A 27695-nucleotide genomic window follows, 5' to 3' on the forward strand; every position below is an offset into this window, starting at 1 on the left:
GCTTTAGGTATCGGAGACAAACGTACCTCGCTCAGAATATTTGATGACACAACACAAAATAGTGACGCTGGGCATAGTCTAACGGAGGTCTAACGGCATAGTCTAAAGGAGGTTATTGTTTTGTCGTTACTTTCAAATGTGGGCGGAAAATTGGCATATATTGATAGTTGGTGGCGCCGCCAGACTCTCCATCATTTGGTAGCGCTACACTGATGACGTGCAGGTCTAGCTTATGTGTGGGGTGTCGCGGGCCAACATGTCAGCTTCGAGTGGCAACGAAACTGCGCGGTTAGGAAGTTATGCAAAAAAGCAGACGAAATATGGCAGCACTTGTAACCACGTATTACGTACCGGTAAGACTATCAAACACTTGGTGCAACCGAACGACACCCTGCAAGGGCTAGCGCTTCGATACGGTGTTACGGTAAGTGGCTGTGCCGCCGCAGTCTGCAATATCGGCAAAACTCAATGAATAATGTTCAACATTCAGCGTGGAATATTACTGTATTGGAGCTTCACGTCGTATGCATCGTGTTCCGAACATCAGTCCTTGTTCCCAACTCTACATTCCGTTATTTTCATGGACACCGCTGGTCAACGACATTGCGATGTCTGTATAAAGCAGCATATTCCTAAACTGGCTTTACATGTCACCGAAAACACGACGATGGCATAATGCTTCTATATTCTTTTGAAACATTTACGTATCACACGAAGTGAGACTGCGTCTAAGCTATTTATACACCCAAGGAAGAGAAAAATTTGGGAGCGTCTACTTCCTATTCCCGCGACAACTCTATGCAGTAAAATGTGTGCGTAAGATGTTTTCCAGTCTTGTTACTGCTCGTATGATGCGTGATGTTGGACTTATCATGTCCCGGCTTCTCATGACGGCTGCTACCGTGATAACGGCACGAGTTATGGGGGTGTTGAATTGCTGTGTTGATGTCTTGCCAGCTGCTTTCTTCGTTGCCAGTCCAGACGCTTCGAAACAACAATATCTTGTGGTCGAAGGGGCACTCTGTTGTTTACCAACACAGCAAGGCTTTATACATTTACACACCTGTGCTTGCATACTTTTTCTCTAGCTCTCATTGTTTTGTAAATGCTCATGCTTGTGACAGGTAAGGCTGTATCTTTTACCGACGGGTGTCAACAAAAGCATTCCATGCTGCATTGTTCTGTGTCTTTGACTTGCAAGGCCTCAATCCTGACTGCTATGCCATAACTGTTCGCATTTTGTCACTGATTTCTTGATGTTACATGCGAGTTTCTGGGCCAAAAACGTTTTGCAAATTTAGGCAGTAAAATTGGGGTGCTTTTTGTTAGCCTAATTTGCGGCAAGATGGTCTGCTTCTTGTTCATTTGCATGCCATCGTGCCGGAAGCAGTTGTGATACTTACATTTATTACAATGCATGATCATTACGCCACACGCACATTGTACTGGATGCTGGAGCATTGAGGAGAACAAGAATTATTTCTGTACGTGTCGCTCTTGGAGGGGTACAAACCCTTGAACACACATACACATCCAGCTCTTATCGTAGCTTTCGATATGTAAAAGAAAAAAAACGGAACATTAAGCTCTGATGTGAGTAGAAGGAGAGCTACAACCATTTTTATTGGTAGTCGTAAGCACATGACCACTGCTGTGCTAGCTCACTGGCAGACACATCGCAGCGATGTCAGATCACTTTCGGAATTCATAATTCTGATTTTCTGCACATATATTGCTCTCTTTGCTGTAAAAAGCTGGAATCGGATGGGACATATTTCAGGGTAGTAAACCACTAGTGTGTTTTGTCAATGCCACCTAGATACAGAAGGTGTGCTTATTGCCTCCTCACCCTCCTTCGCTACGTGGACATATAAAGTCAGAATTCGTCTGCTACTTCGATTCGCCGTGTTGCGAATTCAAGTGCTCGGAAATGATTACAGCTCACTTTGAACCTGTGGAACCAAACTGTAGAGAAAAAGTGCATCACGCTTTTCAGAAAATCTGTCTTGAGAAAGGTGTGGGACCGTTTTGCACTTCATTTTAAAGTTTTCCCATTTGGTATGTGGGGATATTCAATCACTGCTTGCAGACGACAGTCTTCGTCTCTATGGCTACGACAGCTGAAAGCTCGTTCGTGATTGGCTGACTCTTAGTCGTTGTGTCATGTCGACAAGTAGGCAAGCTTTGTTTATCTAGGCGGTGTTGGTTTGACACACTGCTGAAAGCATGCAGGCCAAAGGGCGTGGGTGAAGTGCACAGCATGAAACGAGGAGCTCACCAAGGAAAGAGATCATATAGTGTTGCCAGTAAGTGTGCAGTAAGGACCAATGTAAAGCTTAATAAAATACACAGAGCAAAAATGTTAGATATTTTGGTGTGAGAAGAAGCAATTTAAAAGCAACAGGAAGGTTAAACATTGATGAAGAAAGGAAAAGTACACAAGCGAGGCTGGTGTAACGTTGAAGTAGGAAGCATCACCTTGAGCTTGAGGGGAACGAAAAAAGTGATCCTCCTGTCTACTTCGTTCCTCTCAAGCACAAGGCGATGCTTCCCTCTTCAACATTGAACTGGTTGAGCCAGGTCCAGACAGGCTGCCGCTATCTCAGAATACTGAGCATCCAAGTGTCGTTACAATTTCTTCCACATGGCTGTCTTTGATACGTTGTTTCTGTACTGTTTACTTCTAATATCCTGATAGCAAATGCCTCCCCTCTATCTTCCACTATGTTGATATATGACAAGTCTTTTTGGGTGACCTGCCATGGTAAACCGTCAAAATCAAAACCATGCGGAACCTGGAATTGATGTGCATGCCACACTGCCAACTGCATAAAATATCAAGAGGCTCTCGACACACTCAAGCACGCTGTACAAACCAGTTCTCTGTGCGAAATTTTGCTCCGGGCATGCTACAGCGCACTTCTTGAGCTGAAATAAGCCACATTGCGGTTCCAAGTGGCGGAAGGCTAACCCCCGAGCAGTCACAGTACAAAGTTCTCCTCGTGGAATGAATGATGTTGTTACATTGACGGAAAAACAAAAGGAACGGCCTCAATGTCTTGCATCCTGTGATTTATAGAACGAAAGAAACCGCAGTGTACGCTTTCCATCACGCTCTCCTTCTCAAGAAGTCCAACAGGGCTGAGAGGCCTCTGGTCGGTCTCCTTGAACGGTCTCCCACAGTGATTGGACAAATACTGTAACTATTTCTATTCACAATATATTAATTTTCGTGATTCTAGAGCTGTTCCCTTTCGTGGGATAAATGTCAAGCTGTGTTGGCAAGTACAATTTCTCACGATTGTTTACCGGTCGTGATAAGAGCGAAAATTAGTACATCCGAATAAAAATACGCTTTCAGTAATCAACCTGACATTTTTTTATGGAAACAGAAAGCACATGCTGGATTTAACCTACTGTATTCCCGAATACGTTCACTACTACAATGTTAATAGCCCGAAACATAAAAAGAAATGTGAAAACTGTTGTTCCAAGGAGCGAAAATTGCCGGCCGCACTCAGATCTGCGAAAGAAATGATGTGAGGAGGCCATGTGCGTGCCCTTTCACTTTTCCTTTTCCAAACTTCCATTGGTAACAGCAGCATAGCTGCAACACAAGTTATCGGAAATAAGAGCGAGAAGGAAGCAGGGAGGGGCGGATGACCGTTTCTCTGCCAAGTTTCTCTACCGTTTCTCTGCCGTCTTTCATTAACTTGACAAACTGATCTCGGCTGACAATTTGCGCCCCTCGAAGCGATGGGTTTCACATATTTTTCTCAGCTATTACAAAAGAAGTCAGGGACATATTTTGAATGCAGTGAGGTATATCTGGCGTGTGCTTTCCATTTCTGTAAAAAAAGAAGAAAAAAAAGAAACAGAAGAAAACACAACATAAGGTTGACTTGGCAAATTCCGGGGCTCAGTTGGGGAATTCCAATTTCTCGCAAATTAAATTTGACGAAGGCTCTTAGACGCCGTCACAAATTTGTCTCCCTGGTGATAAATAGCACTTACCCCATAATGTTCAGACAAATAGGTTGTTTAATGCTTTTTTTGTAAGGGGGGGGGGGGGGGGTTACGCAAAACTCCCAACGTGAACAAAAAAAAAAGCTAAGTGAAACACCCTGTATATGGGAAGGTGTGCATGTGTTTTGTAAGGCGATTATTAAATGCTAGATCTTGTAGTGCTCTACAGTGATAGTCAGTTCTGTTTTGAATATATCAAATGTACATGCGTTGTAGGCAGCAGTGCTTACCAGGCTGCTTGTTTTGTTTTGATTCAGAAGAGCTGAATAATTTAAACATGCAGTGCAAAGGTATGTGCAATACCTATACAATTTTGGGAGAAATATTGGGTGGAACGAGGTTTAACACAAAAAGGTGCCACATTGGCAGCCACAGAAAACCTGTGTCTTGAAATCTTCTGCGGCGATCGGCTGAAGACGACGAAATCGCATCTCTGTTTGGCAGAGGAGTGACAAGCACGTTTTCTGTATTTAGGTTGTGTTGGCTCAGTTCTTCCTCTGCAAAACTTACAGGAATCAAACGATCACTGCAATGCAACTTGCAGTGCTGCAATGCCATACCAGTGGTTCTTAGTGCTCTATATTTGCCTGTGGTCCAGACCTACAGTAAGTTGCTCAAGGGTACAGCAACAGTTGGTTCTGTCATCCAGTTATTCGGGGTGTCCAGCTGTCTGGAAAAAGATTTGTTAACAGAGAACAATAGAACAACAACAGTTGTGCTCCAATTAAACTGCTCCACAAATGAGGTTACCAACATTGTGTGTCTACCGCAATACCTTGGGCAAAATTGGACCATCTGGTGTTGCTGTCGGCAGTGATGATGAGCCAGTTTCTGATAGTTCTCAGGCTGAGCCAGTGGCCACTAAACTTGTTGCAGAAAACAAGTGTTCATGTGTGCCAATTTTTATTTTCTGTGTATTCTCCCTCAGTGGAGTGCAGTGCAGTTCATGATAGCAAGTGATTCCATGCAAAATGATCCAGTGACCTTGCTCGCTGATCACAAATGTTTTGGCTGTCCATAGTTGTGTCGTGCCACAAAATATTCCTGCCCCATGCATGGTATTTGAGGCACTGTCTAAGCGGCCCTCACAAAGACCACCATCCAATTGAAAGGCAGCTGCGACACATTGGGAACCTCAAGAATGTTAGTTTGTTGAGGATCCCAGATCATTTGGCATTGAATGGCCCAGGTGCATGGCCTTTTTGGAACTGTCTGCATTAGTAGTTCACATGCTGAACTCAATATTTTGTGGTTTCTAGTTGTCTATTTGATGCATACTGTAAAACCCTTTTTTTTCGCGCTCCTAATTGTTCGCGAATCGGGGGCATAGACCATGTCCGCGACCACTAAATTTCGTGAATTGTGGGTGAGTCACTCAAACCGGATTCCGGAGGTCGCATCCGTTGACCCTTCTTGTGAAAAGATAATTCTTTGGGACTCTGACCCAGAAGCGCAGCCTTCCCCATTATTCCTCCATGGAGCCAAGTGCTTTACGCCGCCTGGATAATTCCATGTAGCTCACATTTCACAGTCGACAGCTGGCCTGTACACATCTCGGATGAGCCTGTACCGGTGGTTTAAGCCAACAAACGTGGGTGTCTCCCTCCCAGACCCCGAGTCCTATGCAACGCTTTCTGACCAGGAAGCCTGCGCATCAGCCAGCAGCAATGTCGTGCTACATATCTTCAGCGAGATGGAAAAGAAACCAAGTGACGGAAACCCTACGGGACGTACAACGAGGGAACGCGGGCCAAGATCAATTCACAAATGGAAATTTTTGCGAATAAATTCGCAAAAATTAAGGGCGCGCGAAAATAAAGGGTTTTACAGTAGTTCCTTAGGTTTCTGAAACTCAACAGTCTTGTGCCAAAATAAGCAGGCTGTGCTCATATATACTGTATGTTGCAATGTCCACATATTGCTATGCTGCACAAATGTCAAATTTCTTTTGTCTTCTCCTCTGGAATGCCAAAAGCTTTGCTCTAAGAGGATATCAAGAGCCTCCCTAGCAACTTGAATTGTGAGTTGTGGAACCCTGAAGTTGGCTCATGGTTTATGTTCATATCTCACACAAGGTGATCTATGGACATGGTTGTAAATTTTTACTACACAATGTTTATTACCACACATACCTTCCTGTCTTCCAGATGGAGGACATAAAACGTGAAAACAAGTTGTGGACTAGTGACAGTTTATTCCTCAAGACCTGGCTGGACATCCCTGCAGTGCACAATTTTCACAGGAGTGACGAAGACTTGTGTGTGAGTAATGGTGGAAGTGCGGACAAGCAGCCCTCAGTGCATGGACAGAGTGGCGGGGCACGGTTACTCCCTTCATCAGAAGAAGAGGACAGCCGGCAAGGAGAAGAGAGTATGAGAGACTTTCTCTGTAGGATAGACGACTCTATTGCACGCTCCAAGGATCAGATCAAGGTCTTGGAACGCAACATTGGGTAGGTACACAGACTGCTCCACTTCAGTTTGTCGTAAATATACTAGGTGTCCTAAACTAACATGCATCAAGATTTGAAAAAAAAAAAAAAAAAGAAGAATCATGATCTATCCCTTGGTAGATCCGACGGAAAATGCGTTAGTATTAAAACTTGAAAACCATTTGGGAACTCCCGTTCACAATACTACACAACCCTTCAACGACACCTCACGAACGGATACCTACTGGGAGACTTCAGAATTTCGTTCAGTGTCCCAGTTGTATGGACGCGCCGTCCAATCTCCCAGAAAAATGGGGCCTTGTGCTTTTCTTCTCTCGTTTTGCTTTAAAAGCTACCCAAACATTTTCCTGAAGCACCGAGACAAGAAGCTTGAGACAAGTTGACTCTCCCACCTGCTGCCACTGTGGTGTTCTTGAGGATCTGGAGCATATTCTTCTTCATTGCCCCCACTACCAAACTTCCCGAACCACACTCTCCGAGTCTCTTCGTCAGCTGGACTCTCGCCCCTTCTCCCTATCGAAATTGCTTGGTCCCTGGCCTAATCCAGCCCAGCAACGCTCTGCGCTCAAAGCTCTTCTGACATTTCTGGACACCATCGGACTTCGATCGTTATTGTGAAGGGGCTCGTTATTTTATTCCCCACATTCCCACCAGCAATGGGGTAGAGTATCGCCTGTGGCGATGAACCTCCCCACTCTCCAAAGCCAAATATAAAGCCATACAAAGCCAAGTAACAATAATAATAAATAATAATAATAATAATAATAATAATAAATACAAAGCCAAAAATAAAGTTGTTGCATATTCCTGAAGAATTATATTTATCCTGGAACACATGTTTTGCGGCATGACCACCCATGGCTAGAGGTCGCAGCGGATAGTGTGTTTCATTGTGTCCGTGTTACTCGAAAAGACGTGCTGTCGTTCTATCATTAATCCAGTCTCGTACGATAATTTCGTCTCCTCTGATGGCGCTCCCCGAACAGAAGAAATACCTGCGCGTGTTCCTCATACGTGCCAAGTGCCTTTTCACAGGTTTTCTGGTTGAGCACAACCGGCCGCGGAGCGTAAGCAACCACGTGTGATCGCTGTTTTCCGGAAGATGTTCCCAAAATGCGATGAAAGGAAGCACCACCAGTGTGGACGAGCGAAGACCGGTACCATCATCGGTGAAATGGCTGCGGCCGCACAAAATACAATGTTGGAGATCCTGAGGCGGCGCGTCTTTGCAATTGCGGTTGACGGAAGCAACAATAGTTAGGGAGTGACTTTTTCGGGTTAAGTGCCTTTCTAAGATTCGGGGGGTAAAAATCGGGCGCTATTTTTAAATCTGTAATTCGGGGAGAAATCGGGCGATAATTGTGCTTTCGGATGTTATTGGGTGTTTTTGTTTCTCCTCTTGTCTATTAAGTCCTTCCCTAATCTCTCTTTTGTTTTTTTGCGGGATCGTGACCTTCCAGCGGTAATCCCCGAAGGCATAGAGAGTGACACACATGGGTGTATTGCTGGGAACGTAAGTGACCCATTCTTGCATGTGTTACACGTGCGTGGTAACCTTTGTTCTTCTTCAGTGGAAGCGTCACCTGAGGATTTCATAGTGACTGGAATTCGGGGAGAAATCGGGTTTAACCCGAATTGGTCGGAGGTCAGTTTGGGAGGGAATAACCGGGCAGAATCGGGTTTAACCTGAAAAAGTCACACCCTAACAATAGTGCGTCGCTGCCCCACCAGATAGTACGTATGAGTACGAGGACGTCGCTATACAGTGGCAATGCTATTTCGGGTGCACAAGATGAAAGCCCCCCCTCGAATTTTGAGTCCATCAGGTTGACAGGTACCCAAACGCTGTACAACCCTTCACATGACCCTACACAAAGTTAACGCAAGACTAACTCAAGGATCATTTCCGTTGGTGGGCACTAATAAATAAATAAATAAGACAGCGTTCGCAGCCAAGTGAGCCTTTCGGGCTTACTCCGATTCAGTTTGGTAACTGCGTCTCGCAGCCTTCTTTTACCGCCGCTCCTTCGCGCAACTTTCGTAACCCATGGCGCACCCACGCAGACACGTCTGAACCTGTCTACCACCACAGCTCAACTGTGGAGTGCCGACGCCGTGTAGCGGGTCGCACTCTCCACGCGCCCTCTCCTTCCTTCTCTACTCACCGCGTATGAGCTCCGTGCCGTGCGGACAGAAAGATCATGCCTTGATTCTTGCATAACGAGGACTTTGGAAGAAGGGGGGAAGGGGGTTACTCAGTTGGAATGGTCCATGATGTTCTGGCACAGAATTTACCTTGGTGACGTTTGCGATGTTAATTATGTCAGTGAGTTGATGACGTTGATTGGGAAGTTCCAGCACTGCTTGACAGTTCTGAAACAGCTGAAGAACATTTGCTATGGTTGCCACCTGTGTATTTAGCCAGGATGGCTGGTTATTTGTGGGCTTGCTGCTTTTGTGTTGCTTAGACGTGGGCTTGCTGCCTGTTGAAAGGCAGTATTGGCAGCGTTCTGCCAGTATTTTACAACAGAAAGAGTCTCATGGAGAAGTTTCAGCAAATTCCCTGAAACCAGGAAAGGAATTTGGAACGGGTCCAAGTCCGCTGTGACAGTGGTCGTACTTTCCCTGTTTCCAAGTGTCTTTTCACTCTTCATTGTAACACCAACACTCCAAATGAAACAAAGCTTGTGTTTTTGTGTGCACTGCTGAATGAATGCTTTCTCTTCTGATGTGCTTCTCGTTTGCCGTCTTCTGTTGTCTCTCTCTTTCTCACCTATGCTTATCTCTATTTCACTCACCCAGTCCCTTACAGCTATACCCCCATTTCAGTCTCACTAAATCAGACCTTGGCATTTTGGCCTGTGATAATTCACAGTCATCTGTGGCGCGAATGAGTTCAGTCGCACTACGAACTCATGCGAAGGCGATGTGGCGCCTGCAGTTCAGTGGCGGTCCCAGGGGGGGGTCAGTTGCTCCCCCCTTGATAAAATAACACGATACGATAAAATAGAACACGGAGATGATGTTCGAGTGAACACATCCATTTCTATTTTCATTTTATGTCATTAACATGCACCATGCTGCCTTAGGCATACAACAAAGTGTACCACTCCGTACACGTAGCTCTAGACATGGTCTTCTGCCAAATTATGTAGTTAGGTCATGAATTTAGCGCTCTTGAAAGCGTCCTAGAGCACCTAATAGAACAGACAAAGTGCTACTATTAGGTGGACATAAAATGCATTTCTGGATTCACAGCATCTAAATTCTCTTGATCTATAGACTTTGCAGAACGTTCTATATTCTTACCAAGCTGATAAATCTTCTATGTTTAACTGAACTTTCAACATTCTAATTTATGCTGTAGTGCATGAGGATTGCTTGGGAGACCTATATCACAACCACAAACGATTTGCATCAGTAATAAGGCGTACAACGATAATCAATAATTACATATTAATTCTTAAATGAAATTTGCACCTCGGACACCGGATGTGCAATGCAGTGAGGGTACATACGATAGCACTCATAGAGCTACCTAATCTGAAATGGGAACTGTGTACGCAAAGGTCAGCTGCCATGGAATAACATTTACATTTGTCTGCATATATTACACTAAAGAGAAAGGCAAGTGCACCAGGGGCCTGTAGTGGAAACATTTAGCCAGCACAGTGGGACACATGTTTCTGATACCTATCCATACTGAAGAACCCGGAGACGAGGGAAACGGAAAAAAGGGGACAAACACAACAAAGTCTGGGAGACTTCGTTGTGTTTGTCCCCTGGTTTCCATGTCCCTCGTCTCGGGGGGGGGGGGGGGGGGGGGGGGGGTTCTTCAGTACAGATCTGTATCACCAGCTCGCTTGCTTGCTAACTATTCTATCAGTTTCTGATACCTACGTTACCGATTTGTATCGATTTGCTTGATCCATTTGCTTTGATAACTTGACTTCGTCGTATTCACGCAGGGTCAAAATTTTGTCCTTCAGCGTCTTGACGTGGTGTTTTTCTGACGAATGCAAAACCACACGTGCCCCCCCCCCCCCACACACACACACGCAAAAAAAGAAAAGAAAAACTGCCGACGAACACCGTGGGGAGTGGAGAGGCTCGACGATCAGCCACGTGGAAACTAAAGAGGACAACCTGGCGACCTCCAAGGCGACCCCCTCTGACCTCCTCTTGTTTACGGCGACGCCTATCCGTCGGCATTGAAAACTTTGACATTCTACTTTTTTTTGCGTGCGCGCGAGGTGGCGCTCAGTTCGAATTGCAGCGGGCGCGGTTCGTGTGCGAATTAACGAGCGGTGTTTTACATGCGAGACCGTGGGGAGTACGGGGAGTTGGCGGGACCGTGAATTCTGATTCGAATTATCGGATAATTCGAATAAACGAGTGGAGAATTAACGAGCTTTCACTGTACCGTCAAAACTACATAAACTGGCTGGTAGGTACCCTTTCGTAGCCCACGTCAGCATTTTAAATTTAGATGAAAGGGCAAGCCCCTTCCCACCACAGCAAATAGGCGAGCGCGCACTCATGAAATAATTTCTTGACACTAGTGATGATTTGTTGATGGTGAGTTTTTTTGTTTTGTTTTTTTCTGTCCCAATAGTACCAGTACTGTAGAAGTGGTTTTTTCTGCGTGGAAAATATTTTCGCGTTTTCGAGCAGAGCTGCTTTGAGGATTGATTCGCGAGAACTTAAATTCGCGACACAGGTTTCCGGGAGTGCTTTGCTCTTGCAAATCGTGCCGCCGTCAATACTCGGGCATATTTCGGCACGTACTAAGACATCCGTTGTTCACGTGGATTGCGGCATTCTAGGTCTATTCCTTTCTTCTCCTCACAGAGATAGGAGGAAAGGTCCTGTCAAATGGCCTTTAGGGACCCTGTAGGAGGCCATAGTACTGGCTGTGTGCAAGTTAGCCAGTTTATTTTAGCAGTTCTTATTAATTATCACTCGGGCCACTGACCAGTTCGGTTGAGATGTGGTACTACCATTCAAGGTGGTTTGAGAATGCGGGGAAAGGCATGTTCTGGCTTCGTGGTATAGTGGTATATTGCATGTATAGTGCAAAGCGTTTATAGGAGTAACAAAAGCATGATGAATTTTCATTTCTTTTCATCTTGCCTGATGGGATAAAACAATCTTCTGCGCTTGCTTAAACTGCCTATGCTACATGGAGTAGAAAGTATCAGGTAGTCGCGGTATAGCGTCGAACGCCGAACGATTTTCGCCCTCATATGGTCAGAGTTATTCACGGGAACTTAAATTCGCGATTTTGGAGGTGTGCGCGAAAAATGCGAAAAATAATTCCGCACGAAAAAAACCACTTCTACAGTACCCAAACACCAAACCTCCACCAGCGCAAGTGAGCCTATATTTACATATTTATTATTTAAATATTTACATATTTACCTCGATATTTACATTTATCATTCCATCACAGTGCTGGGGCTGCTGTGGGATCGTCATTTGCGTTGTCCTCCAGTAAGATAGTTTACGATTGTAAATGAAATGTTATGTGATATGTGGGTTTTTCTAATGTGAAATAGGACATCAGCTAACAGATGACCTTACATGTCTCTGTATGCGAGTGATGTCGCGGAAGAGGCAAGAATTTCCGGCTTTTGTAAAATTAGGGTATGGGGATGCCTCTCCGTCAGCATCGCAGGGTTGCAAGAACTCGCTTCCCGTTTTTAAACGGATTTTGTCAGGTTGATGTGGAACGATACGTTTGTACTAAAAACACTATAAAACATTTAGAAAACAGAAGCTCATGACAATATAACTCAGTAAGTCGCAAACAAAGTAAACACAACATATTTATCTATGTCTAATCTCCCAATAGACGTTTATTTATTCTAAGCACTCTGTACGCTTGCCCGACGTGTGAGTGTGCGAACACATGCATGGACAATTGATAGACTCCACTCGCAACAGGGTTACGTCCCACTTCGCCCATTCACATTATACTTAATCTAACTTATCAGGTTAAGGAGACGGGAAGGGCAGCTGGCGTTTGTGGGGACTGTCTGCAACTGGGTGTTACGCACCAGCCCCACCCTGACAGTGGTTGACATCTGCATGAAATATCGTGTCTCATCAGTATACAGTCCCACGTAGTCCTAAACCACGGTGTACGATAAAGATAAGAGGTGATGACACCCTCACGTCTCGCCGTGCGAAGGCCGCGTCTAGATAGTGTTCGCCTTTTGAGCCCCCTAATCTGATCATCGTCTCTCGGCGTGCAGTGTGACTGATAGGACAGCTACACATCTGGACACTCCGCTGGCGTGCGTGCCATCACCTCTCTTTATCTTACACCGTGTCCTAGACAAAGACCCTATACATTTCAAAATCAAGATGCATCACCAACATACCTCGACAAAACTCACTCATGCTCAATGTGGCAATGTGAGCTGAGCACAAACGGAGAGATGAGCGGGGAGTGACTGAGCAGGGGTCACAAATGCCCATATCTGATCACTAATAATGATATCATTTTGCGGTGGCGTTGTTGGCCTCACATATGTGAGCAGTGTCACGACTGTGGCCTAATGATGGAATGAACTGAAGTGACATGACAGGAGATGAGGTAGGAAGCGATCAAATTCGACTGATATTTTGCTATAGCTATTTTGTGAGCATGAATAAACGTGGCAAACAAAGAAATTCACTACGTAACAATTGCCCGACGAAGATGGTGAGCAATTGTCTAAGATCTGCAAGTGGCCCCTTTCCTGCTAACATTTCTTCCTGGGACAATTTTTTTCTGGGGCACTTTCCAGATTCCGATGGACACTCACATATGAAGTGACACTCCTCAACAGCAATTTCCGAGATCCACTAAATAAGTGCATTAGTTATGAGCTATATGAGCTTATAAGTTTATTTGAGTTACAGAGCAATACTCTATGAGCTTGCAAGTTTTAGTTATATTTATTAGCGTCAGTAAATTATTTATTTATTTATTTTGGTACCCTCAGGGCATAAGCTTTACAGAGGGGAGTGAGACAAGAAACTAAAGAAGAAACGACAGGCACATACAAGGCAATTTCAATCGTAACATAAAAATGCAAAAAAAAGAAAAAGAAAACACGCAGACAAGGTGGCCTAGCAAAACTAATCACTGGCAGAGTAATGAATTGCTACTGATTTCTTGAAGAGTGTAATGTCAGTTATTGATGTTAATGATGATGGCAGTTGGTTCCACTGAAGCGATGTTTTAGGTATGAAGGACTCAGAAAACGTTGTAGTTGCACAGCGATGAATACCCACTTTCTGGCTATTATCGACGCGACGCGATATGTAATGAGGTGGGAGAATGAGCGATTCCTTCAACGAAGGGTTGTGGTGATAGATTTTATGAAAGAGGTTCAGGCGACTCAATTTACGGCGCACAGACAGAGGTGGGATATGGAGGCTACTTTTCATTGATGATACACTAGCGGTGCGATTGTAATTGCCGAGAATGAACCGTGCTGATCGATTCTGAACAGCTTCAATAGCGTGAACGAGCGATTCTTGATAAGGGTCCCAGATAGCTGCCCCATATTCGAGTTTTGGTCTAATGAGTGTTTTGTACAGTGTTAACTTTAGATGAAGAGGTACTAGATAAAAATTACGTTTGATGTAACCCAGAGTGCGATTGGCACTACTGATAATGTGTTCAATATGCGTGCGCCAAGATAAGTCCGATGTGATATGAACGCCTAGATATTTATATGATGAAACGTGTTCAAGTATGGTGTTGTTGATGCTGTACTCTGAATAGTTTGAGGTTTTGCGGCAAACTCTAAGGTGTTTGCATTTATTAATATTGAGCTCCATACGCCATGTGTTACACCAATCAAGGACGTGGTCTAAATCAGATTGGAGAATGCTGGCGTCGTCACTCTTCGTAATTTCACGATATAGCACGCAGTCATCAGCGAACAGTTTTATGTTTGAACGAAGGCTGTTGGGTAAATCGTTAATGTATATGAGAAAAAGAAGTGGGCCCAACACCGAACCCTGGGGAACACCGGAAAGGACTGGGATTAGATTGGAATCGTAATTGTTAGCCGTTACATATTGGGACCGATCGCTCAAGAAAGACCGAATCCACTCCAGAACCTGGGGATTAATATTGAGGAAGTTGAGCTTATGAAGCAGTAACTGGTGCGAAACCTTGTCGAAGGCGCGTTTAAAATCAAGGAAAATACAATCTATAACTGAGGAGCGATCTAACGCTATGTGGAGATCGTGAGCAAAGCAAGCAAGTTGCGTCTCACAGGAAAATGATTTGCGAAACCCGTGCTGGTAATCGCTGAAAAAAGCATTCTCTTCTAGGTGACGCACTAAATGAGAGTAGATGATATGCTCAAGTACTTTACACGGCACGGATGTTAATGAAATAGGTCTGTAATTATTGGGGGATTGTTTGTCGCCTGATTTGTGTATTGGGATGATCTTACCCAACTTCCAGTCAATGGGAACTTGTCCTTCAAGCAATGATTGTTGAAATATTTTAGAGAGAAAAATTGATGAGTAGACAATAGTGCCTTTCAGAAGTTTTGGAGTAATCAAATCACTGCCCGCACTGGATGACAATGGTAATGAATCGATGATCTTGCCAATTCCCACGTCATCGACAATGATGGGGTCCATGGGCGGTATGTTTCGCATACTGAGTGGAGGGCATTGTATGTTACAAACTGAGCTGAAGGAGTTAGAAAAAGCCATGTTCAAAATGCCTGCGCACCTCTGGTCAGACTGTAGGTTGCCAGCTGAATCAAGCAAGGAAACCTGCAACTTATTCTTAGGGTTTACCGTGTTCCAAAACTTCCTGGGAGATTCGGCTAGCATGGAGGGTAACTGATTTGAAAAAAAATTGGACTTCGCATTTTTAAGAGCAGCACTATAAGCGTTCAGAGAAGCGGTATATTGCTCCCACTTCTGGGGAGATGACGTTCTTCTGGCTTGACGATAAAGCCGCTTCTTCTTGTTTTTTAGTCGTTTTAAAGTGCGGTTGTACCATGGTGATTCATTTCGTATGCGGATGACGCTTACAGGAATGTGCTTATCCATAAGTTGCGTTAATTTCGTCTTGAACATCAACCAGTTCGACTCAACCGAGCGATCATCAAAGCCATCTATGAAGCAATCAAGGAAGTTACACAGTTCATCATTGATAGCTGCGAGATTGGCTTTCTTATATTTGCGAATGAGTTTCGTGCGTGTACTATGGGTATGTAAGTGAGTTTGTACAAAGAAATGCAGTAATGAGTGATCACTTAAACCATCGGAATGTACTACAGGTGATGCGAGGTCAGGATTTGTGGTAAGGACTAAATCAAGAATGTTTGAAGTAGTAGCAGTAACGCGAGTCGGGTTCAGAACAATTTGGTTAAAATGGAAATCATCACACAGGCGAACAAAAGCGCAAGCATCATTGGATGATGGGACGCCAGGTGGCTCAACATTCCATAAGATACCTGGATAATTGAAGTCACCAAGAAGAAACACTGGTACAGACGGAAATCGCGTCGTGACAATATTTAGTGCGTCATGTAGATTGTCAACAAAGTTATTATCAGACGATGGTGGACGATAACACACGCCGACAATGATTTTGTTATGATGTGAACCAACTGAGACCCAAAGCATCTCCAGTGTGGTAGGGACATTAACAACAGCAGATAATAAAGACTCTGATACAGCGATCAGTACTCCGCCACCAACCCTTAATCCTCTGTCGGCTCTATACACCGCAAACACTTTCTCACAATTAAACAGCTCACAATTTGATATTTTGGTTGAGAGCCATGTTTCAGTAAGGACAACTACGTCGGCCTCAGTGGTGTCGATGAATGAGCTGAGTTCATCACGTTTGTTTATTAAGCTTCTAATGTTTGTATATACAATAGATAGGCGCGTGCCGTGACACCTTTCAGTGCCCCTGGGGATTTCCTATCGACTCGATCGAAGCTGACGGGAACTGGAGATAGAAGGCTGTGTTGCCTGGGTTGAAGCATGGCTTTCTGTACTTCGCGCAGTTGAGATATTGGACCTCTCAAGCACACTTGAACCATTCTAAATAAGTGACACTAGACTTTCACAAATTTCTCTCCCACAATTGACTCCTCAGAAACAATGCATGCATTTTCTTCCCAAAAGCAGCTTTGTCACAGTTTGCTTTGGTGTATGCTGGAGACCGTGAAATAGATAATTGTAAATACAAAAGGCAGTGAAAGAGAAATGTGTTTCGTACTATTCTGAGCTTGTGTTAACATTCATTGTTACAGTCAACACCTATAATGCATTGAAAACAAATCAGGCTTGTACAACCAATACCTGCTCTATGATGTAACTTGCATACCTGCAGAAAACTGTGCTCAGGGTCAGCGATTCCCTTTCGTAGCCTCCCAAAAATTGCTTCTGACTCAGCCCAGGAAAGGGAAACAAGGATAGGCTACTGGATTTATGGTGCTGCGTGGTGGGAGGATTTCTAGTTCACCTTAAGATGTGCCGTATTAGCACCACATGAAGACGCGAGATACTGTCACCAAGGAGTGTGTCACATACCTTCATATTTAATGGTAGTTCTCCAGAACAGAGAACGGGATGCTGATCTTGGTATAAAAATGCTCTAAAAAGATTTTTTGCTTTGTGGCTCCATCAGAGTTTCAGTCTGTGTCCACAAGTTTGTCAGCAGAGTGCTTCAAAACTTGAGTATCCAGTTTCGGTAATTTTTCCGTACTTCTGTAACATGCTTAGAAATATGGATTGGGAAAACTACTAATTTTCTTCGAAGAGGGAGAGCAGATTTTGAAAAGCTATTGAACAAGACCAGCGTAGGGAAAATCAGTTCACTATTCACTGAACGAAAGGGCAAAGTGTCCCATAGAAATTACATGGGGACACACGTGTTGTATCCCCTCTTAAGTGTCAGGCACAAAATGATACAACAGACATAAATCATGCATGAAAAGGTGTGCTCGACCAAATTGTACCCTTGTGCTCTACACAAAGTGCCCTACATCGTGTACTGTAGCTGCCAGTATTTTTTTTGTTGTTGTTGTGCCTAGTTAATTAATTAGTGAGACTAATTAACTAAGTTGAAAGTTGTAGAGTGCCTTCAAGAACACCTGTCCAAGGCCTTTTTTTTCCCATTTCAGCCTGAAAAGAAAGACCTAGAGATACAGAAAACACACTGTGTGATAATGGGCTGTGCAATCCTTGCAAGCTGGTGTGTTGTCATGTTTTGTTTCTTTTTTCTTTTTTGGGGCACCCGTTCTTGCGATGGCATGTGCAGGTCATGAAGTCCAACCATAATTCTAGCTCTCCTGTTTCTTTCTGAATTTAATTTCACTGTGGTACTTATCTTAAGAATGTCAAGTACATTCAACATAGTAAGGCCAAATTATTGTGTGAGACAGGGAACAAAATACGTACAGTGTTAAGTGGTAACTGACCTGCCACAAGGTGACTTTTGTTCCACCACAGCTGTTACATAAGCAGGATAACAAGGACAGCAAAGTGGAAGGAACACTTATTTCTCCCGGACACATATGGAAACGCTTCATGTTCATGGCCTCACATGGTTGTCTTGCGGATTGATTCGATTTGTAGAAGTGGGAAATATCCCAAATGTAAAACACATTTAAGTTATGTGGTGGTTGCGCTCTTCAGGAAAAAGGAAAGTATTTTTCAAGGCTGTTGGCACCAAAGTGTTTGTATGGCATTAAGAAATGAGCAGAGTTGCTTTTTCTTTCAAGGTTTTGTTTCCAGAGAAAAAATGGCGGCACAGGTAAAAATCTCTGAAAAGCAGCTTTCAAGGCACTTGCAAAAAGTAGCAACAGTTAAGGGATAGCGCTAAAAATGTAAGATTTGAGATGGGTGGAGATGGCGAGGGTACTACTAGGAGTTGTGCAGGAGCTAAAATGAAACCCTGTGAAACCAAATTCAACTCTGTGGAATTTTCATTTCTTTTGCTGGAGGACACTCATATTAGCGATGGTGAGGTGGCAGCCTGTCCTGTTTTCATTCTGCAACTCAAAACTGTCTGGTGACAACAAGAAAACTGTGCGAGGAGAATTTCATGCCCTCAACATTCTCAGTATATGACTAGAGAATGCAGCAATTAACATAGACGGACGACACAGACACTGCGTTCAACTTCAACCAATGTTTCTTACAATCCTTATTCCGATCTTTGTTGGTATAGTGAACATATCGTTTAGGAGTGAGCACACGCGGTACGTGACGCAACATAACGCTGGCGATGTGAATTTGGTTTTCCCTCTGCTCCAAATTGGTCGCCCACGGGAACAACCTCGACCCTATCGTTAAACGGAACAACATCTCTCAAGGTGGCTACAAGTTACTTCGCGTGACTCTTATCAACATCGTCACGGCTGGTGCCGGTGTTTACATCCTGCGACAACGCGTTTGGATCAAAAGAGACTGCTTCACCGCAGAGGCAACACTTCACTATCATTCATGTACAGATTATCAGCACAATACATAACGGTCTGCCTAAAGCTTACATTTCCCCACCTGTCAGCTGTCCTGACAGCTCTTTCACTGGAATTTAATATCGTGGCTAATTCTGCCCGCTTGTTTTGCCTGTCTAATTCTGTGTAGGATGGCGACAACATGCCTGTGAATAAATTGCGGGCATGATCATCATTTGCTACATCATTTCGTATTAGTCCTGCGTTGGGCAAGAAGTATATCCATCGTCAACGCATCGTCGTGGTCTTCTTTCAGAGAGGCGTGCAGGTGGTTTCTGTTTTTTGTACTTCCGGTTCCTGATGGTTTGCAGAGTAGCATGAAGTTGTGTGGTCATCTTGGGATTGCTATTGTCCTCAGAAATGCATGCTATATTCCTTATTATATATTTATTGCACTAGCATAGAAATACTCCTTCACATTGCTGTTTCAACTTGTTACAAAATAATTCAGTAAACATGTTTGTCTGTGTCACTGGAAAGCAAAGGGTTCACGGTGCCATAGACTTTCTCACAGATAAGATATGATCTACAACGTTTACGCTGTGATCCCGATACCACTGCTCAATGGACGTTTTTCACATATGCGTTGTATCCTAACAGCTCTCCAGCGAGCCACGCTCGGCGTCCGTCAAAACAAATCCATGTGGATAGCACAAAGGACCGAAACCGTTCCGGAGTGGGGCCGATAATGTCACGCTATTCGTGCGATCTCCCCACTGGTTCCCACTTCTGTCTGCCCCATAGTGCGCCATCTAGTGAAGACTGATATAATCCTCTCCGGCGCCTCAAGGTCATACACACATCCATGACAGACGGACGGCTGTGGCCTGAAGGTCAGAGGCAGGGACAGGAGGATCCCATTGCTAGCCCAGCAAGTCCGTTCTCTAGAATCATCCTATATTATCTCTGTTCAACTCAACAGTACTTCCCCGCATGTAGCGCATTGTGGTTACCATTGACGTTTGTAAATCCCAAGTCCATGTGGGCAGGAAAGTACAGCTATCAAGCTTTTACTGGTGTGAAGTCTGCTTTCTAAGTGCTGGTCATGCTTTCAAATCACAACAAAAGACCAAAAAGAGCTCCACGTAGTGGGGACAGGTTGTCAGGTTGGATTGCTGGTTGAGCTGACTGATGACGATGGTCGCTGGCTCTACTCTTTACATCAAACGTCTGCTGTGGCACCTTGGTCCGGTGATTTCAATGCCTAACCTCATAAAAATGATGAGATGCTGAGTACGGTCTTATATCACGGCTAGGTGAGGGCGAGCATTGTGTCACTCATTGGAGCTCGACAATATTGTGTTCTTGGAACCTCTGGGCAAGGTTCGTGGAACCGCGATTGAGAACCACTGCTTCAACCTGTTGCTTGCTCACTGATTGTCTTGCAAAGACAGCTGTTGAAGGACAGCATACTTGGAGCGCACACTTTTAGAGCAGTCACGTAACATATTAAACATTTGTATTAAGTATATAGAATACTAACAAAACGTGTGAATTGACTCGAGCGTCTGGCTGTTGATCGCCATCGCGTGTGCCACACTCTCAGTGCGCAGGCTACATTACCTGCTGGCAGAAGATATCTTTCTGTGACTATAGCTCCTATGTTGCCCCCTGAGTGTAACATAACCAAGTGTTTGTCTGTTTTCAGGTACCCAGCCGACGACCTCTTCTTGAACCGGTCACGACCCACAGCCAATTCACTGCACGCGAGGAAAAGCATAGGGTCGTCTTCGATGAGCGATCTCTCTGGAGATCCTTCCTTGGCACCACATCCTGTTGTCATGACGCAGGGCCGCAAAGTAAAGTCATCTCTGCAGAGGCACGAGCGAGAGCATGAGGAGATCTTTGAGCTGTAGTCACACGGTCACTGGTAGTCACCATCTCTTTCATTACTGACTGTCGCAAAAGACTCTGCCTCATCTATGCATGGGAATTTAATATGTTGAGTGTCAAGAATCCCCTTCTCTGTTGTGCAAACACAGTTGACACTATAGAGAAGAGCATTAAAGGGCTTGTAGTTAGGGTACTGTACTGTACTTCTGAATTGCTCCTCTACTTAATTTTATTGTCCGTGATAATTCTTCTGGTCCTGTTTCTATTTTCTGTGGGGGGCGTGGTGCAATCATATAAGGCTGTGCTGCTTAAAAGTGGTTCAGTCCACATTGTTTTATTACACAATGTAATTTAATATGTGGTGATATTGGAAAGGTGTAGTATGCGAAAGAGTAACTTAGCACTGCACAGACCCTCTGCAGTCTTCCAGAACCCTAAGAAGTGTGCTTTTGAGCCACTGTTGTTGCACCAGGAGCAGGTAGGGTAATAAAGTCCATCAATGAGCACAGTGAATTCTGCAGGTGATAGCGGGTACCTCCCTTGGTGCTTACAGTGTAGTACGTCTGATCCAGGAAAGCATCTGACTGTTGCTTACTGTAGTGTGTTTGCACGTTGCAAGAGCGCTCATTGAACTGGCTGCCACGGATATGCCCTAATTTCTTGCTGTTTTTTTTTTCTTGCTTTTTTTTCTACAGGTCATTTTCCTCTTGTTGAGTCAAAAACTAAGTCAACTAATGAAAAGCATAAAATTTCCTTCGGTCTTTATCTTGTATTTCCCCCACAAAGCTACGCACAAGCATTTTTTTGCGTTGCCAAACATAGATCCTCACCGGATGACTTATGGAACTGAGAATATTCTACTACTGCCAGTAGAACGGCATGTTTTGTTGACACTCTGGTATACTGTCTGAATGGCTCAGGCAGATTATTTTATGCTTTGATGGGGCACAGGAACAAGAACTTCAACGTGTCTATGTTCTCGTGCAGTATCATTACAAAGTCATCACACGCGGCATGATGGTGTTCCGAAGACGTTTGCCTGAAAATATATTATTGTTATCCCAGATGCTGTAACACTTCCCACAGGATGGGATGTATGTTCCTACAGGTGTCACTCTGAAGACCAGGGACCTCTTGCACAAACATTCAGCATACCGTATAAGTGTTTTTTTTGTTTTTTTTTCACATGGAATTATTTTTCGCGTTTTTCCCATGTGCTCCCAAAATCGCGAATTTAGGTTCTCACGAACATGACAACCAATATGACGCTCAGAACGTACAAGAAAATTTGCAAGTGAAAACAACGGTAGTGGATAAGTACCTACTGATTACAGGATATTTGACTTGTAGTTTGTATGCATGTTAAACCGCACTGACAAGGTATTGTTCAGACCTGCATACTATGAGGATAAATTCCAGCTTTTTCAAATCCAGAGCGCATCAGAGCTGGGTGCATGCACATTTCCATGAGCCATGAAGCATGCAGCAGTTTCAGGATACTAGCTCGCAAGTCCAGCTTTGTTGGAGACAGGCCTGGACCCTGCATCGAACTATGGAAGACGCTCGCGTTCCAGCGCACAAAACAGTCCTTCAGTTCCTTTTTGAAGACGCTGTTAGACACTAAATCATATAATAGATTGTATGCCGTTCACCGGATCGCAATTGATGTGACGGGATCGCGAATTTAAGTGCCCGCAAAATACCTTTCGTGCCAGTGGCCTATCAAAATGCGAAAATATTTTCAACACTAAAAACAAACACTTATGCAGTATTCCTCAGTGCCATCCTCAATATCGTAGCCAGTGCTCTACACACACTACCAAAGCTAGTGAGGACACCACTGAGGAATCTCCTCTACGTTCATGCAAGTGGGCCATGATCTGGCATTGACCTATCTGATAGCGCCCTCTTTTTGTGCACAGTGGTGCATAGTATAGTAATAAATTGTTGACAAGTGGAAAGTCCAGAGGCCCCGTGAAACTAACTCGAGGGTGGCGGGGAATTGTCCCACCGCGAACCACTGGTATTTTTTAACACGAGTCTGCCTCTTGCTTGAAATGCTAGCGGCTACCAATCTGAGGCTTCTCCCACGATCACTGTTCCTTTGTCATAGTACTATCTTGGAAAGTGCTGTCCTAATTTTGTTCCACACCACCATCCTTTTTCCTTGACATTCATACATCTTGCTGTGATTATCACGATGCACAAGGCTTCTTTGAGGCACGTGTCTGCACAGTCCAAATAATTGAGGTTGATTCAGTTGTACATTTCCTTATGTTTTTAACGTTTTCAAGCTGAGTACTAGTACAATTCTTCTTGTGGTTTGGTTTTCACAGATGCAGCACTCTGTGTGTGTGTGCTACATAATTACAGCTTGTTCAAAGATGTGATTGCTTCTTTAGCATGAGCAGGTATGTGATAGTGCAGCTTTGCGGTTTTCTCATGCAGTTTCCTTGTTTGAAGAGTAATTGGAGAAATGAAATGAAGTATGTATGCTAGGTACCAAATACTCACACAGTGGTCTGCAGGGAACTTGGGTAAAGTTGGCTCAACTACTTAGATTTGTCACATGACGAGAATGATGTGACACCTCCTAATTTTAAAACATCATTGTGTTGAAACAAAAGCAATGACTCTCCTTGTCAATGCACGGGAATGCAGAAAACAGCCTAATCTCTCCTTGTAATGTCAGTTAAGTGTGGTACAATTAAGGGTAATCACAATGTATGGTTCTGTGTCACAGTAGCAGACTGTAAAGCTCTCCTCTGTACACAGTTTCAAAAACTGCACCTAATGTTGTTCATATGTAAGCGATTATAGCGGAAGTCAAACAAGTATGCACATAAGTTGCTGTGCATTTGAGATGTGCTGATGTTAAGACAGGCAATGATATTGATGGTACTGTTTGTGCATTGTCTTCATGTATGGAAATGCTTCTAATTACAGGAAATTAATTCGAATACCCCTAGACACCACGATTAGGACACTTGTTGTAGGACACCTAATTGTTCCGCATATCTGAATGTTTCATAATGCTTGTAAAACAGTTTTATTGTTGGTGTACAGTCAACCCTCGACTAATGAACGCCCAATTTATTCTGTCATGTTATGAACAGCATCCTCTGGTGTGTGACGTGTCCCTCACATTGCCCTTTGTTTTATGAACCCTCAATTTCTGCACCGTGAATACATTTTGGGGAAACGAACCTGGCGCTCCCTAGTGTTTTGGACCGCAATTTCAAATAACCTAGGACATGTCAGCTAGGTCAACAAAGCACCACAGAAGCTGAACACAAACCAGCTATGTGCCAGGAGGAGTGACTCGGTTTGTGTGGTCTGAACGGATAAACAGTGGTCCTCCTGGGCAGATTGGGAGCACGAGATTGAAAGTTGTCTTGGGCACCAGGACTGTGCACTGTGCTCACACTTTCTGTGCGACTATGTTTCCCTGGGGTTGCAACCCTAAGTTCTACTCCTTGTGACCTTTGCTTTTTTTTCCCGGTCCATTTATGCCCATTTAAGATATTAACTATTTCACGAGCAAGATAGTCGATATATGTTAAACCTTCTTGTGGTTTCTATCAAGTATCATTTCCTTCCATTATAATGCTTCACGTCCCCTCTATTCATTGAAGACATCGAATTTATGAACAATTTCCAATAAATTTTGGCTGTTCACATATTGAGGGCTGACTGTGTTATGTAGAAGGCTTAGGGCAGAAGGCAATGTCACTGTCAGTATCCAAACTGCTGCTGTTCAATGGTGAGCAATAAAAATGCATTGTGAAAGAATGCTCTAATTTTCACTAAACTTAAGGTCAAGGTTTACGAGCAATTATGTGACACTTCACTTCTGTAGCAGTGGTGTGTCCCTTAATATTCCTGCATAGGTTTGCCGTTTTGTTTTGGAGCTCCAGCTGTTCCAATCACATACATAGTCACTAATGTTTAATGAGGTTCTTGCTGTTGATGCAAGCTGCAATAACATGATGTTACCTGTTCTAAACAGAGCTCAGTAGAAGTGCTACCTATCTTTTGTCATTTAAATGAGCGTAAGCATGCTCCGCTGAGGTATTCTCTGGACCTTTACTAGTCAGAAGTGTCTTGCATTGAGTATGACCTGTTTGTGTAATTTGGTTGCAAACTGATTAGATTTTGAATGCGTACGATTTGTGGATATCTATCCTACACTAGAGTGTAATTACTGGACATATTTGTTCTGATCGACCAAGCCCTTCTCGACTCAAAAGGTTGTGAATGAGATAAGATACACGGATTACAAAGTGCATGGGAATTCGACATCATGCCCTTGCAATATATCTTGTGGGATGCAATTTTTTAAGCATGTTCAAATTCACAAATTGTATACGTATTCAGTCAGATGGAGGAAATGCAAAAAATTACCACCGTCTGGTTATATTTACTCTGTGGTTGACATGTTCTCTGACTTAATAATTTCAACAATTAGCTTTCGGCGCAGCATTTTGTTGCTTCCACCTGATGGTGACATGTGTCGAATGGTTGTGGACAACACGAAAAGATACATTAGTGTACTATGACGGAAATTTTTGTGTTAGTTTTATTGTCGAGATTGAGATTTTCCCTTTTACAACGCTCTGCAAGACGGAATTTTTTTGCAGTAAATTGACTACATCCAGTGTAGGAGCTTCTGAAGGAAAGGTCTTTGTTAGGCTCGATAAGCAGGGCGACTGGACAGACTGATGCCCCTTTTCCATTTTACCCCAAAGTTAAAATCCTTGCAGGTTGGGGATGCATATTAAAAGCGATAAAACCCCCAGTGCGAGGGGACAACAAAAGGATGAAGGTTGTATCAGTAACCCTTCTGTATTCCTTTCCGATAAGGTGAGGAACTTTCTCGTGACCTATGTGCTGCTCCATGGTTCTGGAATGTTCGACAGGAGAGTGAAGGGTAGAGAGTTGTTGTATTATAAAAGGGGGATGTACATAAAAGGGGGAACAAAAGTCTTTGGTTGGCAGTACAGTGCTGTGTTTGTCTGTCCTTCGTGGTTTTTGTTGTCCCTTCGCACTTGGGATTTTTATCGCTTTTAATATGCATTTATGATGTGTTTGGTTTTCAAGATGTGCGGGCTGTTGTCAAATGGGTGAATGCACCTGAGTAGATGAAATTTTCTACAATAGCTCTTATTAGATTTTGTAATTTGGGCATTTCTCTGACGGAAACAAACATGAAAATCCACAGGATGCAGGTGCGCAAGAGCTACATTTTTCTAAATGGTATCACAAAGGTTTGTAACACGAGTGTTCGGGAAACCTTGTGTCTGCCCATTGCCTTGAAACCTCTGTGGCTACAGGTGCAGGAGTCTACATTTGACTAAGCATTGTATAGCTTCGCACAAAACATTCTACAAAGGAAGCACACTGCAGAGCAGCTAGAGCAAGGCAAATGAACAATTTGTATCCCAAGATCGAGGTGGAAAGACGTATATTGGATATTCAGGTCGCCGTCTTTCTGCTCTAACTGTATTGGCAGGTGAGCGAATGAGCAGAGCGAACGAAGCGATATGAGCTTCCTCGAGAGAATATTTTAATTGGATAGGTGAGCTCAAGTGTCCGCCATCTACGCACTGGCAAGGTTATGGTGAGAAGCTCTGAATTCTGTTTTGTTATGAGGTACCTTTTGTGAATGTTGACTGAATGGTGATGTTGTAATGCATGATGTTCCTCGTTATGATATCTCTTAGATTTCCCTGTTGTTATCTTAAAATATTTAAATGAATGCAGCTCACCTATGACAAGGGAGAGTACTAACAAAAGCCATATCATACTTTGTAGGAACATTTGATGTCAGTGTGCCTGTCCAGTTATTCAAGGTGACTGGATATGTTCCTTCAGAGTTGTGCCCTCAAAGAGTGTTGTATACGATAAGCGGACACGGACATGAAAGTATGGTATTCGTAGCTGTACTTGAAGCCTCAATGGAGTCATGTTGTACCTGTGCTTGATGTAGATAGATAGTTGTATGAAAAGGACAGAGTGTGGTCCCATTCTTCACATTATGTCGTTTTTATTAAATGAATATGTGCTTTTTTTATGTGTGTGTGAATCTAATATATAAACTTGTACATAGATTTGGACAACAGCTCTGAAAGGGCATCATTCAGGCTGCTTTAGGGAACATAATCCAAGCTGGCCTGATATGTATCACCTAGGAATTTTTTCTTTATCTTAAGCAAAGGCTTGAGTTGAGGATTACAGGTGATGTCGTATGATGTCAACATTGTTATGAGAAAGAGAATAAAATATCCTTGGGCAGCATATTCTTGATGAATTGAAACAGCATGGTCAAACTGGCGAGTCACTGTGGAGCGGCTTACTCCACTTGTAACGATGGTGAAGGGAATTCGTAAATACAATTGTTAGAGACTGCAGGAAATTTTGTGATTTCGTACTCTCACGATGACTGCTTTAGCACATGTGCAGTGTAACGGTGCGGTTACGTTTATGAAGAACATTGCTATAAAGCGAGCTTGGCTCTATCATTTGCATGATGTATTTGTTGCACATGTAACTTTTCAGGCATCCAAAGAGTCATTGTTCATGCCTTTTGTGATTTTGTTTTGATGAAGTGACAGCGTAAGGTGATAATTTGGTTTGAATAAAATATGATGTTTCCTTTGCTTGACTTACTATGTTGCAGCAGTAACCCCAAAATGGACTTGAAATTAATTACAACTAACCCAGTTACTGTAATTCCTACTAGGATTACTTTCAATATGATGTATTTGTAGCTATCTTAGTTTTGTGAGTAATGTGTAATGCAAGTGGAATTGCTTATCTGGTTAGTTTTCATGTGACTTGGGGTTTGACTTAATTTTAAATTTCTAATCTGTTTCACGATG

The 27695-nt window shown here is 43.5% G+C and overlaps 1 protein-coding gene across 1 annotated transcript; it reads left to right on the forward strand.

The window, feature by feature from the left end:
- The first annotated feature begins 213 nt into the window (after positions 1 to 213).
- On the forward strand, positions 214 to 27468 carry LOC135385167 (lysM and putative peptidoglycan-binding domain-containing protein 2-like). The gene is made up of 3 exons (XM_064614349.1): positions 214 to 424; positions 6174 to 6478; positions 20630 to 27468. The coding sequence occupies exons 1-3, from the start codon at positions 233 to 235 to the stop codon at positions 20835 to 20837; spliced, it is 705 nt and encodes a 234-aa protein (XP_064470419.1). The 5' UTR covers positions 214 to 232; the 3' UTR covers positions 20838 to 27468.
- Positions 27469 to 27695: the final 227 nt, after the last annotated feature.

This window comes from Ornithodoros turicata, chromosome 2 (genome assembly GCF_037126465.1).
Source record: "Ornithodoros turicata isolate Travis chromosome 2, ASM3712646v1, whole genome shotgun sequence".
NCBI classification, from domain to species: domain Eukaryota; kingdom Metazoa; phylum Arthropoda; class Arachnida; order Ixodida; family Argasidae; genus Ornithodoros; species Ornithodoros turicata.